The sequence below is a fragment of the Orycteropus afer genome, unplaced genomic scaffold (genome assembly GCF_000298275.1).
Source record: "Orycteropus afer afer isolate SDZICR_OR568_19922 unplaced genomic scaffold, OryAfe1.0 scaffold00219, whole genome shotgun sequence".
Lineage (NCBI taxonomy): Eukaryota > Metazoa > Chordata > Mammalia > Tubulidentata > Orycteropodidae > Orycteropus > Orycteropus afer.
This window is the reverse complement of record NW_006921806.1, coordinates 1203347-1220675: the sequence shown is the minus strand read 5'-3', so window position 1 is coordinate 1220675 and position 17329 is coordinate 1203347. Positions and strand designations below refer to the sequence as shown.

The window sequence follows — 17329 nt, the reverse complement described above, 5'->3', positions numbered from 1 at the left end:
GAAGTATGTCTGTGTGATGCTGGTTTATCGGCGGATGTCACTGGGGCCCTGAGGGGCACAGTTCAGTCATGGGGGTGCTTGCAAGTAGGAAAGGCTTGCCAGGGTCTGCTGCTTCCAGTGGGGCATGGAACAAGAACCCCTGCCCAGGGAGGGAAGAGTCTCTGCGAGGGACTTGGAGGGCATCAAAGGACCCAAAGCCAAGTCCACACAGGCAGTGTGGTCTGTGCAGGCAGGGCCCTGGGAAGAATTGTATCATGGGTGCCCCAAGGCCCTTGCAGGATCAAACTCAGGATTTTGAAGACATGTATTTAAACACATGCTACTTTAGGGCTGCAGTTCCTTAGATGTCGGTCCCACCTCTGCTTGTATACCTCCAGGGATGGGAAGCTTATCACCTGACCAGGGGGCCCCTTACAGGTGAGTCTCCTGTACTAGGCTGAGCAAGTTCAGAAAACACGCCTGTGGCCCTCTCCCCATTCCCAGCAGCCAGCACTTGGTCCCTGCTCAGCCCAGTTGGGACCTTGGAGCCATGGTATGGGTGAAGAAGTGTGGCATTTCATCCCCTTCACTTACTGCCTAGGAGCACACTTGTTTCTTTTGCAGCTCAGTTTCTTCCTAGAACCCTGAGGATGGCACCAAGCCAGGCCAGAGAGGCAGCTTCGCAGCCAGCCTCATCCTTCATGGAGCAGACAATCAAGGCCCTCAACACCCAGAAGGGAGTCCATGCCAGGACCTCACGACTTCACTTTCTGCACTCAGCAGGAATTCCCCCTTGCATTTGAGTGTCCCTTCCTGCTGTTCCTCACACCTCCTGCCATCACCCCCAGGAGGCCCAGACTCTGCCCTTTGTGCATACCTGTTATTTACCCAGAGATGGTAAGCAGAGCTTAGAGACCCCAGGGATACCCTTCAGCTCCTGCCCAGGCCCCTGGGCTCCTGAGTCAACCTCTGGTGACCCACGTGTGCCCACATATGCCTCCTGGCCGATGGTAGCATACCCTGTCTCAGTGTAAGGGTCCAGCTCTAGCCATCCCTCATGGCACTTACCTTCCACAGCAACGAGGTGCTCCCTATGGCGCTGTTCACGGGCCCGCACTGCAGGGCTCTGCATGTATAGCTCTGCACCACCACGTGCTGAGCCCAGCCGGTTCACCAGCTGCAGAGGGCAGAGATGGCTCAGAGGCAGGGGAGGAAATGAGGGGGCGTGGTCACCCCTTTGTAGCATAGCTTTTCCAGTGAGCATCTCAGAGCCCAGGAGGGAAGCATGGGGACATGGGCTAGCCCACAAAGGACAGACCCAGCTACTGCATCCCCACAAGGACCCAGCACATCTTCAATAGGTTCCCATGAGGCTGGAAGTCTATCTGCCTGTCCAATGCACAGCTTTCCCATAAGTGCATGTGAACTGTGCATCTGGGAAGTAAATATTTGGCTTAATTTAGGTTTATTAATTTAAATTTACAATGGGAATAGCCATATATAGATAGTGGCTACCTTACTCTACTTGTCCTTCCCCACAGTGCCATGGAAGGCGGGCTCCCTGTTCAACCCCAAGCACCCACAAGTAGTCCTATTGTAGAGGATGGCAACCAGGGAGAGCCCAGGGAAGAGGAAGACAGACCATCTAGTCCACAGTCAAGACACATTTGCCAAGGCCAACTGTGGGCCAATGGCCACTACAGACTGAGGGAGGACTTGACCCTGCCATTGCCTGCAGCCCCCAGGCCAGAACCAGATGCATCTCCTGACATAGCCTCCAAAGGCTTGAATTCTCACAAGGAGATATATATCTATGCTGTTTAGTAACTTTAAACCAAAACCAAACCAAACTCACTGCCATGAGTTGATTCTTATTCACAGTGACCCCCTTTGGGTTTTCAAAGCAGTAAATCTTTACAGAAGTAGATTGCCCCATCTTCCTTCTGTGGAGCAGCTGGTGGGTTTGAACTGCCAAACTTCTGGTCAAATGTCTTAGGCACTACACCACCAGAGCTCCTTTGAGTAGCTAAAAATACATTTCTAAACTAATGAATCAACTATATGAAGTGAGCCCCAGGTCCAAAATAACCAAAAAATAGGTAATATCCTTGAAATCAAAGGGCATTGTGGCAGAACAGCTCAGGGAACAGGGGCACCCAGCCTGATGTGGGAAGAGTGGGGCATGTCTAGCAGGAGGAGCAGCACTGCAAAGGCTGGATCAGGGAGAGTTCATGGCCCAGGGAGGTGATGAACTCGGTGTTCCCCCAGATTCTTCATCAGAGCCTCAGTGCCTGGAGGGCAGGGCTAATGATGAGGAGCTAGAATTCCCAGCCCCTGAGGCAAGTGGAGGGCCCAGGTGTGGCCTCTAGCCCCTGCCTTCCAACTGCCTCCTGGCATACTTACCTCACACTCGTAGTAGCCCAGGTCCTCCTTGCTGGCGGCTCGAATCTCCAGCACCAGCATACCACTGCGGGGTTCACCGAGCATCCGATACTTGCTGCCAGGGGTCAGCAGAGCCCCATCCTTGTACCACCTGGAACTCAAGTCAGGAGGGGCCCAATGAGGCCAGGTCAGCCCACTCCCTCCTCACTGTGCCTTGAATAGCATGCCCCTTCCAGATCTGTGCTCAACTATGTTCTTGCCTAGAAACCCAGCCCCTACACTCTCGCTCTCTCTCTCTCTCTTTCTCTCTCTCTCTCTCTCTCTCACACATACACACACAGAGAGAGCTAGGCATGCCCTGGGTATTCTAAGGAGTACAGCCTTTCCAGAAGCCCTGACTCCTGACTGGGCTGAGGTCCTCCTCAGAGCAGGGCAGGTCCTCAAGTGTTTGGAATGAGCCTGTGGCCCTGGACACCCACATTTAGTAGAAAGACACACCTCACCAGGGTAGCACACTTCCTCGTTCTAGACAGGCCCACTCCCCATCCACTGCCCCCAGATGCTGCCCTGGGTCCCCCACCTGATCTGAGGATGTGGGGCTCCTTCGATGGTGCAGGTGAACTGAGCATCTTCTCCCTCCACAAAAGGGGTGGCGCGGACTTTGTTTACAAACCGTGGGGGGACTGCAGGCCAAGAGAAAGGCATGGTGATAGGGTGCAGGGCAGCACCAGAGCAGGGAGGCTGAGGGCCAGGGTCCCCCCAACGTGGGTCTTCCCAGACCCCTCAGTAGGCCCCAGCAGCAATGAGTGCTCTGCCAGTCCTCATGACACCATGATCAGATATCTGGAGCCACCACCCCCATCTTGTGGACTTTCACATCCACACTCTTTGGCTCCTCCTGCCAACCTCACCTATCCACTCCACTCATTAGAAGGGACCAAAATGTTGTTGATGGAGCTGAAGTGATTCCAGCCCAACTGCAGACAGAGAAGGATCCCCCATGGTGGCCCGCAGGTGGGCCTCCCTGGACTCACCTTGCACCAGGATCTTCCCCAAGGTGCTGGCATTGCCGGCAGCACTCGATGCAAAGCACATGTACTGGCCCGAGTCCATGCCGGTAAGATTGTCCAAGATGAGGGCGCATGAGCCATCAGGGTCTTCAATTAAGATATGGTGAGGATCCACCTCCACTGTTTTCCCATCTGGAGAGGAGGAATGTGGCTGTCACAGAGTGGGTTGGGGCAGACAAGGGCCCACCAATGCACAGTACACCCAAGGAGGTTTCTTCCACCAAGAACAGAGACCATAGGGAGTGGAAGTGACAGAGGCCACCACCCCGGGCAAGTTGCAGAAGTGTCCAGAGAACCCATCTCAGCTTGGGAGGCTGACCAGCAGAGAGAAGGCTGTGGGCACCCTGCCTGGTGTTCACCGTTCCAGTCTGACCTTGAGTCCCTGGAGGGAAAAGCTACATAGACCCACACTTTCCTTGTCCCCAGACCTCTGTGACCTCTGGAAAATGGGGTCTTCCTGAAAAGGAAGGTCGCTTCCTGATTTTGTCACTAGCAAAAGGCAAGAGTTCTCTTAAACCCACTCCTATCTGGCTTTTTCCACCACTAACTTCCTCTCACCTTGACCCCCTCTCATCAAGGTCACCAAGGACATTCACACTGCTGATCCTGTGGCCAATTCTTAGTCCTCATCTCACTGTCAGAAATTCCTTCTCCATGGATTTCTCACATACCTGCATGATTCAAGTCCTCTGAACAAAGGCATTTATAGCCAAATTCAGAATATGTGGATAAGGAGACTTTCACAAGAGATGTCTCCCTCCTTGGAACTGTTCCAGGGTAATAACGATAAGGCCCTCTCCTTCCCTTCCTAGGAGATATTTGCTTACATTCCAGGGTAATAAACAACCTCTATCTCTGGAGGGAAGGATGGGCAGATGTACCTGCAGCACCATTAAAACTCACGGTCTCCTACAATTCAGAGTTTCTCTTTGTGGGGCAAGCCACTGCACGCTGTTAACATCTGGTCTTCGTTGCCACATCCAGTGGGGATTTCAGTGTGGGCAACCAAGGCAAGAGCTGCTCTGGCTGCTTTTTGTTGTGATAAGCAGTCCTTGTCTCCGACCCATAGGTCTTGTGTCTTTTGTCTGGATATGGCTAGCAGCTAACTTGCTAGCTTGAAAATGGGATAGAATCTCAGACTCTTTTCAGTTACTGATTTACAATTTTTGACAAGAAGAGCTGCTGTCAGAGAGATGAGAGGGCCCAGAGAACTCAAGCAGGCCCTGAGGGAAGTCTGTGGGAAATGGTGACAGACATTGACTACACTGTGTGGCCAAATAGGCAATAAATGGCCCTGCACTTTGTTGTAGGTGCTTGCCATCAGAATACTAAAAAGGGGATCAAAGACAGAAACTTTCACTGTGCCTTGGTTAATGTTCTCTCCTCAGATTCAGGGGCTTTGGTGCCAATCTGCTGTCAGCCTCAGATCAGCCCCATTTGAACAACAAATACTGGAACGCACCCAGGGCCTGATAAAGGCTTTGACCCTCTCTAGAACAGTCACAGAAACACATAGCTACACTGAGTTCAAAAGAAGGGACAGAAACCAGAAGCTGGGCTAGAACTTTGACAGGCTCACTTGGGACGGGGTGGGGGGGCAGGCACCAAATGCTTGGGAAGAACAAACGGCAGCAGTTGGGTATCTCATGGCTCAGCCTCTCCTGTGTCTGTCCTACCAGGCTTAGATTTGTCCAGAGATGACAGAAAAGCATCTCAGACTGTTTTGCAGTGGGTCCTGGCTCAGACACAGACAAACACCTGTCGGAGAACCACAGTGAGGCACAGACTAACACTTGGGCTCTTACTACACCAGGCTGAATCTGTAACGCTGACACAGCTGACATACTTGGGAATGAAAGTCACCCAAAGGAATCTAGAGATGTTCTTACAATCCATCCTGCCTCCTTGGAAGATTCCTTTAGTTAAACCCCCTCATATCAAAACCTACTAAGAGATTAAGAGATATGACAATGGGCCAGCAGATATTCCATGGTAAGGTATCCTATGGTATTTTAAAAAAAGTCACTACTATACTGCAGAATCCACCATTCCCCAGAAAGCAATGTAGAGCACCAATTAAATCAAGAGGTCCCCAAAACTGAGCTAGGAGGTATTGATGATGATGGTCTCACAGCCCGGTTGAGAGTTCTAAGTAAGCCACAACATTGGAAGTTTGTTGTGGAGCCATGAGCAGCTGCTAAGCAGGTGAACTGCAAAGTAACTGTGTCTTGCTCCATGGCATGGAGTCATTTGTTCCACCCATGCCCCAAATGTCCTACCCTCTACCTGACTGCAAATGCTTCCAGAGAAGAATAAGTAGTGGGGAGGGGGCTGTGGTCTCCCTGTACCTAAGACTGACTGAAGGCCCTATGCATCTGCCTGAGTGTTCTGGGCTACATTGGGGTGGGGAGAATCTCAGATTTTCATGGTTCTCCTGGTGCAGCTCTCCCAAGCTACTGTAAGTGCCTTTGATTTAGTCAACTACTTACTGGGTCTGCCAATCCCAACAACAGTTATGACAAGAAGACACAGGTGGCCCCACTCCTGCAGGTCCCAGAGAAGACACTTTGGGCTGTCACCTCCACCTCTACACTCAGTCACTACAGAGGTGGACAAATGTCACCCAGCTAGTGCTGTGGACAAGCAGGACAGAATGAATCAATTGCTCTTGGTTAGTTCCCCCAAAATCGAAGACTGAAGTTGATTATTCATACTGAACTGGGAACTCTGAGGTTTACCAGCTAGTCTGAGTGGGACAGTAATATTCCAATGGGTGGTTACATGAAGGGCACTATCAACTTATGCTATATGGCTGAAGTGTGTCTTATGAGAGAGGGATGAAAATCTGTCAACGATAATTGTTCCTAGTGTTTCAAGTGTGCCTTTGGGACTGTGTTTCTTGGATGGGAGCCAGGCATTCTTCTGCCCTTCCCCCATGAGCATGCTGACTTGCACCTCAGAGGTAGTAATAAGGGACCTTCAAGTGTTTAAGGAAATTCTACTGGTAAATCATGTAGCCCTCAGATGACCATACAGAGTTCTGCAAGATGAAGCTACCCTTGGTTATTGGAGGGAGCTTCTGGAGGGATTATAGTTGGCTGCCATTGAATCAGCCCCAACTCATGGTAACCCCAACTACAAGAGAACAAAATATTGTATGGTCCTGTGCCATCCCTATGATTGGTTATGGATCAGACTGTTGGGATCTATAGGGCTTTCACTGGCTTATTTTTGAAAATAGATTGCCAGGCCTTTTTTTCCTAGTCCATATTAGGCTGGAAGCTCCGTGGAAGTCCAGCATCATAGCAACATGGCAGACAAGTGGTAGCTGAGCATGAGGTGCATTGGCTGGAATCAGACCTGGGTCTCCAGCATGGAAGGTGAGAATTCTACCACTGAACCACCAATATCCCCTCCTGAAGGATAACACTCATTATTCACACGCATTTTGTGGGTGGTTTTACTTACTAGGAGAGTAGTTCAACTAGAAAAGGTAGTAAAAAATTCCCTGAGTTTAGCTGAAGTGGTCAAGGATACCAACTAAGCCCTGGAAGACATTCAAGTTAGTCTCAACTCACTGGCCAAGATTGTATGGATGACAGAATTCCCTAGACTGCCTCCTTGTGGGTCAAGGGAATGGCTGTGCAGTTGTTCTTCTTTGTACCTGTATTAATGCTTTGGGATTGGTGGAGACTTGAGCATGGAAACTTAAGGAGAAAGCCAACTTGTTTTATGATATTCAGCTGGTTGGATCTGGGATCCTAGGGCATCCTGAGACCAATACTGCAGATGTTGCTCAGATTCTGCTGACAATAGCCTTAATTAAATGTTTCATAAGGCATATCAAGCAGATTTGGTCCCAGCAGGGTCTCAGATTCCTCTGAATAGCCAATGGAGTGGCATATATGTGAGGAAATTCATCAGGGCCTACGATCATGTAGAAATGGAGGAAGGATCTGTCAGATCATTCTCCATGGGTTTTTCACATTCCTGCCCAGTCCAGATCCCCTGAATAATGTTTACAGCCAAGTTCAGAATGTTTATACAGGTGTCTGTCAAGGATAGTAAAGTTAGAGACATCGCCTTCCCTAGAGATGCCCCAGGATAGGAAAGACAAACCCATAACCAAACCTGTTGTCATCCATTCCTACTTATAGTGACCTTAAAAAGGTGAAGCCCTCATGAATTCTTGTGGTATAACCCCCTGTGAGCAAAGGGAACATCTGGCGTCACTATATCACCCTGTGGGAAGTGGAGCACAAGGAACCAATGGAAGATGTTGCTCAGGCTGTTGCTTTAGCTGTGAGTAATAAATAGTCTATGTTTCTGACCCATGGGCTTTGCGTCTTCTATCATTGTACGTGTCTGTGTGTATGCACATGCATGTGTGTGTCAACTGGGGAAAGATAACTCGTTAGTTTGCAAATAGGGTAAAGTTGGGCCTTTCACAGTTTCTGACATCACAAGCCAGGACCCATCAGTGACACTGATAGCCTCCTCCTGGACACACTTTCCTTACTCCCTTCCTATCCACTCTCCCCTGGTGCTCCTACACTTCTGTGGCTGCTTCTTCATCTCCTTTGGTCATGTCTTCTCATCTCTCCAAACTAAAAGTTGGAGGATGCCAAGCCTCCATCCTCATCTCTCTCCACAATTATTCACTGTTGATACTGATCAGTGGTTTTGAAAACAATTTATGTGCAGATGACTTCCATATTTTATCTCAGGCCAAGTACCTCCCCTGAACTCCCAATTAAATATCCCTACCTGCCTCCTCAAATCTCCACTGGGATGCCTCATGGACACCTCAATTCTTTATAAGTCCTTCCCAGACCAAACTCTTCACTCTTCCTTCCCCTGTCCTCACTTTGCCCCCACACTAACCTGCTTCTTCTCTTATCTTCCCCATCCCTGTAAATGGAACCATCTGGCTTTTCAGAACCAAAACTTTGCAGTCCTGAATGCCAATTTCTCTCTCACACACCCATATCCTATCCACCTGCAAATCCAGTTGGCTCTACCTTCAAAGCACCTAGAATTCCACCACTGATTACCACCTCTTCTGCCACAACCTAGGCCTGAGTGGCCACCACTCCTGGCAGCATTTTCAGGTTGGTTTTTCTGCTTTCCCTTTTGGCCTTTTACTGAAGGTCCCTGACATTAAAATCAAAGCATTAACTAAAATAAACCAGATTGTGTCCCTCTCCTGCTCTAAACCCTCATGTGGCTACAATTGCATATAGACTAAAATCTGACATTCCTACTATGTATGGCCCCTGTCAATAATAAGGGAAACTGAGGCTCCAAATTGATGCATTCCTCTGAGTGCATAGAAAATTCACAAAAGTCACTAACCAATGTGGAATGTACTGAGACTGCTACCAAGGAGACAGGGTAGAGACAGGGTGATCATAAAATTGCAAACCATCTCTGGGATAAGACAACAATAACAATCAAAGACAACAGTGACAATCATGAATCCATGTTCACTTTGTGCAAAGAATTTAACTTCACCAAAGAGTAAACTAATCTTTGCCTTTGTTTCCTGAAAAGATAATTTTAACCCTTTGTAGTTTCCTGAATCATCAAGATATTTCAGTCAGGTAACAATGCCCAACAGGCAATCTCACAAAATTTAATCGTGTTAAGATTGCTAAAACCAAAAAACCAAACTCATTGCCATCGAGTCGAATCCGACTCAGAGGGACTCCTCTTTGGGTTTCCAAGGAGGTATCTCTATGGAAGTAGATTGCCTAGTCTTCCTTCTGAGGAGTGGCTGGTGGGTTTGAAACGCCAGCCTTCTAGTTAGCAGTCAAATGCCTTAGGCACTACATGTTGAGGTTAGACAACAGTTAACATTCTACTCTGTATTTACTTCTTTCTCTTAAAAATTCTCATTGTAACTGATCTAAGATGGAACCCTCTGTTTCTCTATATGCATATAAATTAACTGCTTGAATAAACCCTATGTGACTTAATCTCTTTGTGCTTTGATTATTTTTTAACAGTTGTGGTATCAGAAGTGAGACCCAGAGAAGACTATCAAGGCCCATTTGTTGCTGGTGAGAGATCAAGTGTGGTGCCCACAAGGGGCCTTTGTGCCCAATTGTTCCCTTATCAGAACCAAGGAATTTGGTGACTTTTTCTTGCATTAGAGTCCCACTCCTTTTGGGTTGAACTCTCTAATTTATATCTGAGAAATTTTGGCTATCTTTTCCTTCATAAGTCACCTTTTTGTTCTATTTGGGGTAAGGTACAAATGCCTTCAGACAGCTGTTTGATAGAGACCTCAGTATAAACACGTCATTTTAGGGATTCTAAGCATGAACTTCTGTTCTCACTCCAGAGCCAAATGTTTCTTGAAAGTGGGTTGAGGATACCAAAGACTGAACTTGCAGTGGCACTGTGGGGAACTTCTGTTTGGCACCCAGGTTTCCTTACTGGTTCCCATTTGCTTTATTCAAATATGCTTCTTGGCCTGGGTTCAAGGGAAATGGGACTGGGTCCAATGAAGAAAGTTAGAATTCTGAGTCCAACAAACTTCTTACAATGAGTTCAGTTGAGCAAAAGGTCTGGGATCTCTCCATTTGGGATTTTAGCAAGCTATATGTTTAAAAATTATGGACTCAGAACCTATTTTGTTTTGTTTTTCTGTTGATATAGGTCACCTTACCAAAAACAGCTTGGAGTTACAATGGCCAATTAGGGAAACTAGGCTTCCATTTCCTTTGTTTTTTTATTATGCTGTCTAAAATGTGTCATGCTATCTAAAATTGTTGACTGTTGCAAAAAGGTGAATCATAGGGTAGAACATAGGTATTTAGGCCCTAAAAACTTCTTGTTCAAGCTGGACTCATAGACCGGTGAGTTTGTGATTCTCACCAGACCAGCATCCACTTTACTGTGGGTTACCTACAAAACCAGATGAAGTTCTCTCTCCATCTCATTTCTAGCCTGAGAGCTTGGCTTTGATCCAGTAAAAACATTCTCTCTGGTTTTCTGCCTGCCATCAGGCTAGTGGCCTGAGACCAATTGCCGCTAGCTCTCATGGGCTCATTTAAGTCTCAGTGCTCAATTTTTCCAAATAAAATTACTTCCAATGTGTTCTTTCATTACTAATTCTTGTGCCCATCTTTCTAAATGGCATAATTTCACAAAAGATGATTTGGGCCTTCAGTGACCATTCTAGGAAACTTTCATATAAATTATTTCATTTTAAAAGTGCACTGGAAAAAGGATTGGGTGATTATTTTGATTGCTATGACGAGGCTTCAGAAACACAAAATTATTCTTGAAAGAAAATGATTCATTAAAGCACACAGAAGACAGGATTATGTATGTGAAATATTTTCTTACTTCCAGGTGTTATTATCAAATAAAGTTATACTATTCCTTCAAGGAGCTTTTTATTCTGATCTCTTTAGAGATGAGTAAGCGCTTATTGAGTAAGTCCCAGAAATTAAGAGAGTTAAATCTCAAATGTTTTCAATGTTAAAAAAGAGGTATTATATAAACTAACTCAGAAACTTTTTAAAAATAAAAGTTCATAAAATTAGATAAATCTTTGGTGAACTAGACAAATTTAACAATATTGGTTTAATAAAAACAGCTATGTTTTCTCTGAGTTACCATTGCTAACCACTGTTACTATAAGCATATATTTTTATTCTACTTTGATATGCTTTACCTAACTTATACAAGTTTACTGATAGAACAAGCTAGCATTACTTCTACTAAATATTTAAGATTATGAAAAATATAAATTTGTGTTTAAATAAATAGTATCATAATAATGAAAAAATTAATTTCAACAGTGATTACGTTTTATGGCTTAAAGAACATTTCCAAAATCTTCTGGTATCTTAAAACCTTGATTTAATACTAAATTGAGTGACTTTATGTATAGTCATTATTATTTAAGTTTATGTACATTTGCTTTTTATTTTTATATGCCACAAAAAGGTTATATCTATTTGGGTCTGCTAGTGAAGGTGCTCATGTTTCCATGTTTTCTTTTCTTTGACACTTTGAGAAGTAGTACTGTAAGGAATGTTACTTCTTGTAGTCAAAAATAAGATTTGATAGGTTTATTTATGAGATTTTTTTTAAAAATGTTACTATCAATTAACCGGGAGCTCTGGTAGCATAGTGGCTAAGACACTTGCCTGCTAACCAGAAGGCTGGTGGTTCAAACCCACCAGCCACTCCTTGGAAGGAAGGTTGGGCAATCCTACTTCCGTAGTGATAGTGCCTCGGAAACCCAAGGAGGGGTCGCTATGAGTCGGGTTTGACTCGACAGCACATAACAACAGCAACAACAATAAATTAACATGTAACGCTAAAATTTGGTTTCCCCTCCATTAAAATGACAAAATTTTCTTTCATTACTGGGTTGTTCTTAGTACTGATGGCACAGTGGTTAAGTGCTCAGCTGCTAACAGAAAGGTCAGTGATTTGAACCCACCAGCCACCCTGCAGAAGAAAGATGTGGCAGTTTGCTTCTATAAAGATATACAATCTTGGAAATCCTATGGGGCAGTTCAGTGCTGTCCTATAGGGTTGGTTATGGGACAGAATCAACTCAATGACAACAACACGTTTGGTTTTGGTTCTTTTTTATTAGTAAAAAGCTATAAAAGGTGAATTTTATCTTTTGTGTAATCTGCCTAGAAGACAAAATGAGTCTGTGCTTCATCAGAGTAAATTCCTGAGTTTTTGTTGACCTCATCAAGTCCTTAATTATTTAAGAAAACCAAGTCTGAGGGTTTTTACAATCATATTAGTTTCTGTACATACTTTAAAAAAAATCTTTTTATTGTCACTTTGGTTCAATAGTTATCCAAGTATTATTTCTCAGGGATCTATAATCCTACTTAACTAAATATTAAAAACTGACAACTTTTGATATTTTGCCCTCCCACATCTAATCCTTAGTGATAACATTTATACCTAAAACCTTGTCTTTTGAGACTTCACAGAGGTCCCGTGGCAAGCCACAAAAGATTTTGTTTTCCCCCCTTTGTAAGGGGAGAAGTGCTAGAAATAATTAGGCTTATTTGGCACAGTGCCTAAAGCATTTAACTGCTAACTAGAAGGCTGGCGGTTCAAATCCAGCAGCCACTCCTCGAAAGGATCTACTTCCACAGAGATACTACCTTGGAAACCCAAGGAGGGGTTGCTAATGAGTTGAATCAACTCCATGGCTGTGAGGTTTTTTTTTTTTTTTTTTTTTTGATGAGTAGCATGAAAAATGCTGTCAAATCAGGGAATGTGCCTAATTTTCTTCAGGTTAAAATTTGTAAGAGTGTCAGTGTCATTGCTGTGCCCTGGTGAAGTTTTTTACCTGATATCAGACAACAACAAAAAATATTGTCAGTCATAATTTCAGTTATTTTTTAAATTGTTCATTTGGTTGCAACTTTATTTTAATTTGCATCTAACATCATCTAGGCCAATGGTTTTCAACCAGGGATTCATACCAATCATCTATGGAGGTTTATTAATATTCAGATGTTTAGAGTGTACTCCAGATTACCACATCTCTTTACTTGATAATCATGTGTATTATTGGTAAAGCTTAATTATATAGTTGGTATATTCATGTTATATTATGTTTCAGGATTATTATATGTTATGTCTAGAATTCTCTAAAGATTATGTTCATCCATTTTCATAACTTAGGTGTAATATCCAGTGTTCTTTGAAAATAGGGTTAATCATTATGTTCAGAGATAGTTTGTCTATAGTTTTTTTTATTGACTTTATTTTGTTTTGCATATCACAGGAAACAACCTAATTTCCTCATCAACGACATTATCTTTGTAGATAATTCTCATCAACTCTTTTACTTTTAAAACTTATTAATAACAAGTTAACCATGGCAATTTCCAGTCTTATCATCTATAGATAGTTTCTTTACTTTGATGATGCCCCGAAAGTGCTTGCAATTAGCCACAGGCCAGAGTATTTCAACTAAAAGAGACTTGTCTAAGAGACCCATGATAAGACTATAGCAAATATTTTGTGCATAGACTTTAATGACACTCCTTAAATAATTGGACTGAATCAAGATTTCCAGAACTCTTGTGGAGAAACTGATGGGCTCTTGAGACTGCAAACCAAAGTTGGAGTGGAATAGAAAGTAATTACATACACCTGAATGGACTGAAAGATTAATATGGGTTTTGTTTAGAGTATTGTTGATGCTTAATGTTCTCTTTTCCAGATATAAAGAATCTCTTAAACTATCTGTAATATATGATAATTCAGTAGACTATGCTGTTGTGGACAAAAATGAAATATTTATCTTTTTTTCCCTGTCTTGTCTCTCCGGAAATGGAAAACCCTTAATGAGCATTCTTATTTTTATGGCAATGTAATTATTTATATAAGTTCAATAAGTACTTAATTTGACATAACTGGAAATCTTGGTTACATAACCAAGCTTTGATTGGAACATCTTATTTTAAAATGATACTCATAAAATCAGGTATAACAAGACATTTTTAATAAGCTAAGTTTGACTTTATGGATCCAGTGCTTACAAAGCCCTCCCAGGGAAACTGGCCTGGTACCTGGCTTCCAAGTGAGTAAGAAATGTCCCTTTCTGGCAGGCCCAGGAATCTTATGATATTTTGGGATCTTGAAAAGAGAAGGACACATCTAAATCTGTGAGTACTATGGGTGAAATCTGGTGGCAAGTTCTTGGTTTGGATTCCTAGCTTTGAGAGGCATTTACAAGTTTAATATGAGATTCCTTATGAAAATTTCCAGCAAAGTAGATTTAAAAGTCTATGTGATAAATTAGCATTGCACCTATGTAAATAATGACGAACAGCCTTATTTTTACATTAAGAACAACTGTGCTTTGAGATTTTCTTTTGAGCAAAATTAGGGTGGTTGCAGAGAAAAATTTTATGCTTCAATGGAAAATTATAGCAAGCCCTTGTGGGCTATCAGATTTTGGTCTTGTTCGTTACCTTTGAACTATAGGCTACTACTGGTTATGTTTGTTGTCTATCTGTAGATTGAACTATTCTTGTTACACAGTTTATGCTACTCCCTATGTGTCTAGACATGCATAATCAGTTATTCAAAGGGAAAAATAGACCAGCAATGTAAAAACAAGAGAACAGACTATTGCCCATTCAGATGCAGCACTAAACTGAAGTTTGAAAGAATCTCTAAATGAAAAGTAAACTTATTGGTTGCTTGACAATGGAATAGTTCCTTTAGTCACAGGAGCTGCACTTTCTTGTGTTGGGAGATACACTTGGATATTACAGATGGTGTTAGACAAAGTAGCATTAGAATTAGAAAATTCAGTGTCACAACTTAGCTGCCAAATTGGCCAACGTAAAACCTACAACACCATGGGATTGATTTCCCTAGCCAAATCTCAGATCTGGGAGTCTTTGGCGCAGGGGAATTTTTCAAACCTTGGGTATTATTCCCTTAGTCATCCACATATTTCCTGAAATGTATAATCTCAATGATCTTAAATACATGTGAGCAGCCGCTGAGATGACAAAAGATATCCAGTCAACAGCTGACAGAGCAAATAGGACAACAGACATCACACTACTTCAATGAAGATCTAGAATAGCAGTGATCAAGATATTTGGTCAAGCTCTCAGTATCCCTGAGAGTATAACTAGAAATGAGACTATTAGCAATAAGGGAACCTGAGGCCCCAGACTGATAGATTCCTGTAAGTACACAGTAAATTCACAAAGGTCACTGACCAATGTGGAATGCACCCAGACTGCTAACAAGGAGACAGTGTGGAGACATGGTGACCATAAAATCCCACACCCCCTCTGGGATAAGACAACAGTGACAACCATGAATCCATGTTCACCTTGTGCAAAGAATTTAACTTCACCAAAGAGTAAACTAGTCTTTGCCTTTGTTTCCTGAAAAGACAGTTCTAACCCTTTGGAGTTTCATTAAGATATTTCAGCCAGGTCACAAAGCCTGACTGGCAATCTCAGGAAGGAAAGAAGCCATGATTTAATTGTGTTAAGGATGGATAACAGTTGATGTTCTACTCTGTATTTATTCCTTTCTCTTCAAAATTCTCATTGTAAATGGAACTCTCCATTTCTCTGAACAGGATGTTTTCCCTCTATGCATATAAATTAACTGCTTGAATAAACTCTATATGTCTTAACTCCCACAGTTCATCCTGTTCATCTGGCCATGAATGCTGCCCCAATCCCTGGAGTTCTGCCTGCCTTGGCACCTCTACCTGGGCCCCTTCAAGGCCTCTTGTGGCTGAGTTGCCATCATTAGGGCTCTTCTGACATGGCAATCCCAGAGAGGCCTGCCCTAGCCATCTTGTCACTCTGCCCCTTGCCCTGTTTGATGTCTCTTGATGGTCACATGCACTGAGACCTCTCACTCGTTATGCACTTACTTATCTGATTACTGTCTTCCCCACTAGATCTGTCTTGTTCTCTGCTGTTCTACAGCACCTAGAACAGTGCCTCAATACTCAATAAAATCCATTGCTGTCAATTGATTCTGACTCAGAGGAACCCTATAAAACAGAGTAGAACTGCCCCATAAGGTTTCCAAGGCTGCAATCTTTTATGGAAACAGTCTGCCACATCTTTTTCCCAAGGATCAGCTGGTAGGTTTGAACCACTGACCTTTCAGTTAGCAGCTGACCTCTTTAACCACTGTGCCACCAGGGCTCCTGGGCACTCAATAAGCATTTGTTAAATGAGTGAACTGATAAGCAGGACTCTTACGAGCAGGATCACTGGATCAAAACATTCATATATTCCTGAGCACTCACTCTCCTCTGTGCCACCACATCCACTTGTATTCTATTCACCAGGCTGTCTTTGATTTGGGGGTGGGAGAGTGGAACAAGTACTCTCATGCTCCAGGCCCATCCTGGCCAGACCTGCCCCTGGTCCTGGTCCTATCCTCTTCTGTCTCCCATGCAGGCAGCAGCCTTGGTTTAGAAACCCTGACATTGGAGCAAGGATCCCCCAGACTGGGCCCTACCTTTGTACCAGCTGACGATGGGCTTGGGTGTGCCTGTCACACGGCAGGCCAGCTTGACTGTCTCTCCCAGTTCAGCCGTGCAGTCTGCCAGCTCCTCTTCAAAATCTGGGGGACCTGAGGACACATGTGAGGCTCTAGAGTTTTGTGGGTGGAGGCATCCAGGCTCATGAGTCCCTTCAGTGGAGCCTGGACAGGCCTAGAGAGGCCAACTGCCCATCCCTGTGTCAGATTTCAGGTCCCATCTTCTTGCTTTTTAGAAGGCCACAATGGGGACAAGTTTGCAGAGGGATCAACTTCAGTTTCTTCATCTAGGACCCACTGCTCAGGGGCCAATGGGAGCCATGGTTGAGTGAGACAGGCTGGGGGTTAGTGGGGAGTGGTAGGGACCATGGAATGGGGCAAATGTTCACCCACCAAATTGGAGAGGGAGCTTCTCTCTGTTCCTGGATTACTGTTGGGAGAGTGAGAGCCAGGGCTGCTAGGGCATCTCTGCTCCCTAAACTATGTACAAGGGCCCTATGCAGGGGGCCCAGGACACTGCTTGTCTCTTGGCCCAAGTGTGCAACCCAAGGCCTCCAGAAGGCTCCTATCCTCCTCCCCCTCAGGTTACAGTCAGCTAACACCCGGCTTGGGGGCTCCTGCTCTCTTGAGGGAACCTGACATCAAATTGGCTAGAACATTCCAGCAAAGCAAATGAGAGGCCTGGGGGAGGGGCACCATGGAGGTAAGTCTAGCTTCAGGGTCTGGGTCTGCTGGAGCTGGAGAAGCCTTGGGGCTGGAACTATTGTGCCCACCTTGAGCTGACTGAGGATAAGAACCAAGAGGTCTCCTCCCAGGAAAGAGCCTAACCTATTGGTGTCTACCTAGGCAGTGGGGTACGG

The 17329-nt window shown here is 44.5% G+C and overlaps 1 protein-coding gene across 1 annotated transcript in view; it reads right to left on the bottom strand.

Moving 5' to 3' along the window:
- The window catches only part of OBSCN (obscurin, cytoskeletal calmodulin and titin-interacting RhoGEF), a 312151-nt gene that overhangs the window by 26504 nt on the left and 268318 nt on the right, over window positions 1–17329 (bottom strand). The window contains 5 exon segments of the mRNA XM_042782023.1: window positions 1048–1156; window positions 2383–2512; window positions 2942–3044; window positions 3396–3563; window positions 16449–16562. Of these exon segments, the coding sequence (XP_042637957.1) occupies window positions 1048–1156; window positions 2383–2512; window positions 2942–3044; window positions 3396–3563; window positions 16449–16562 (624 nt within the window).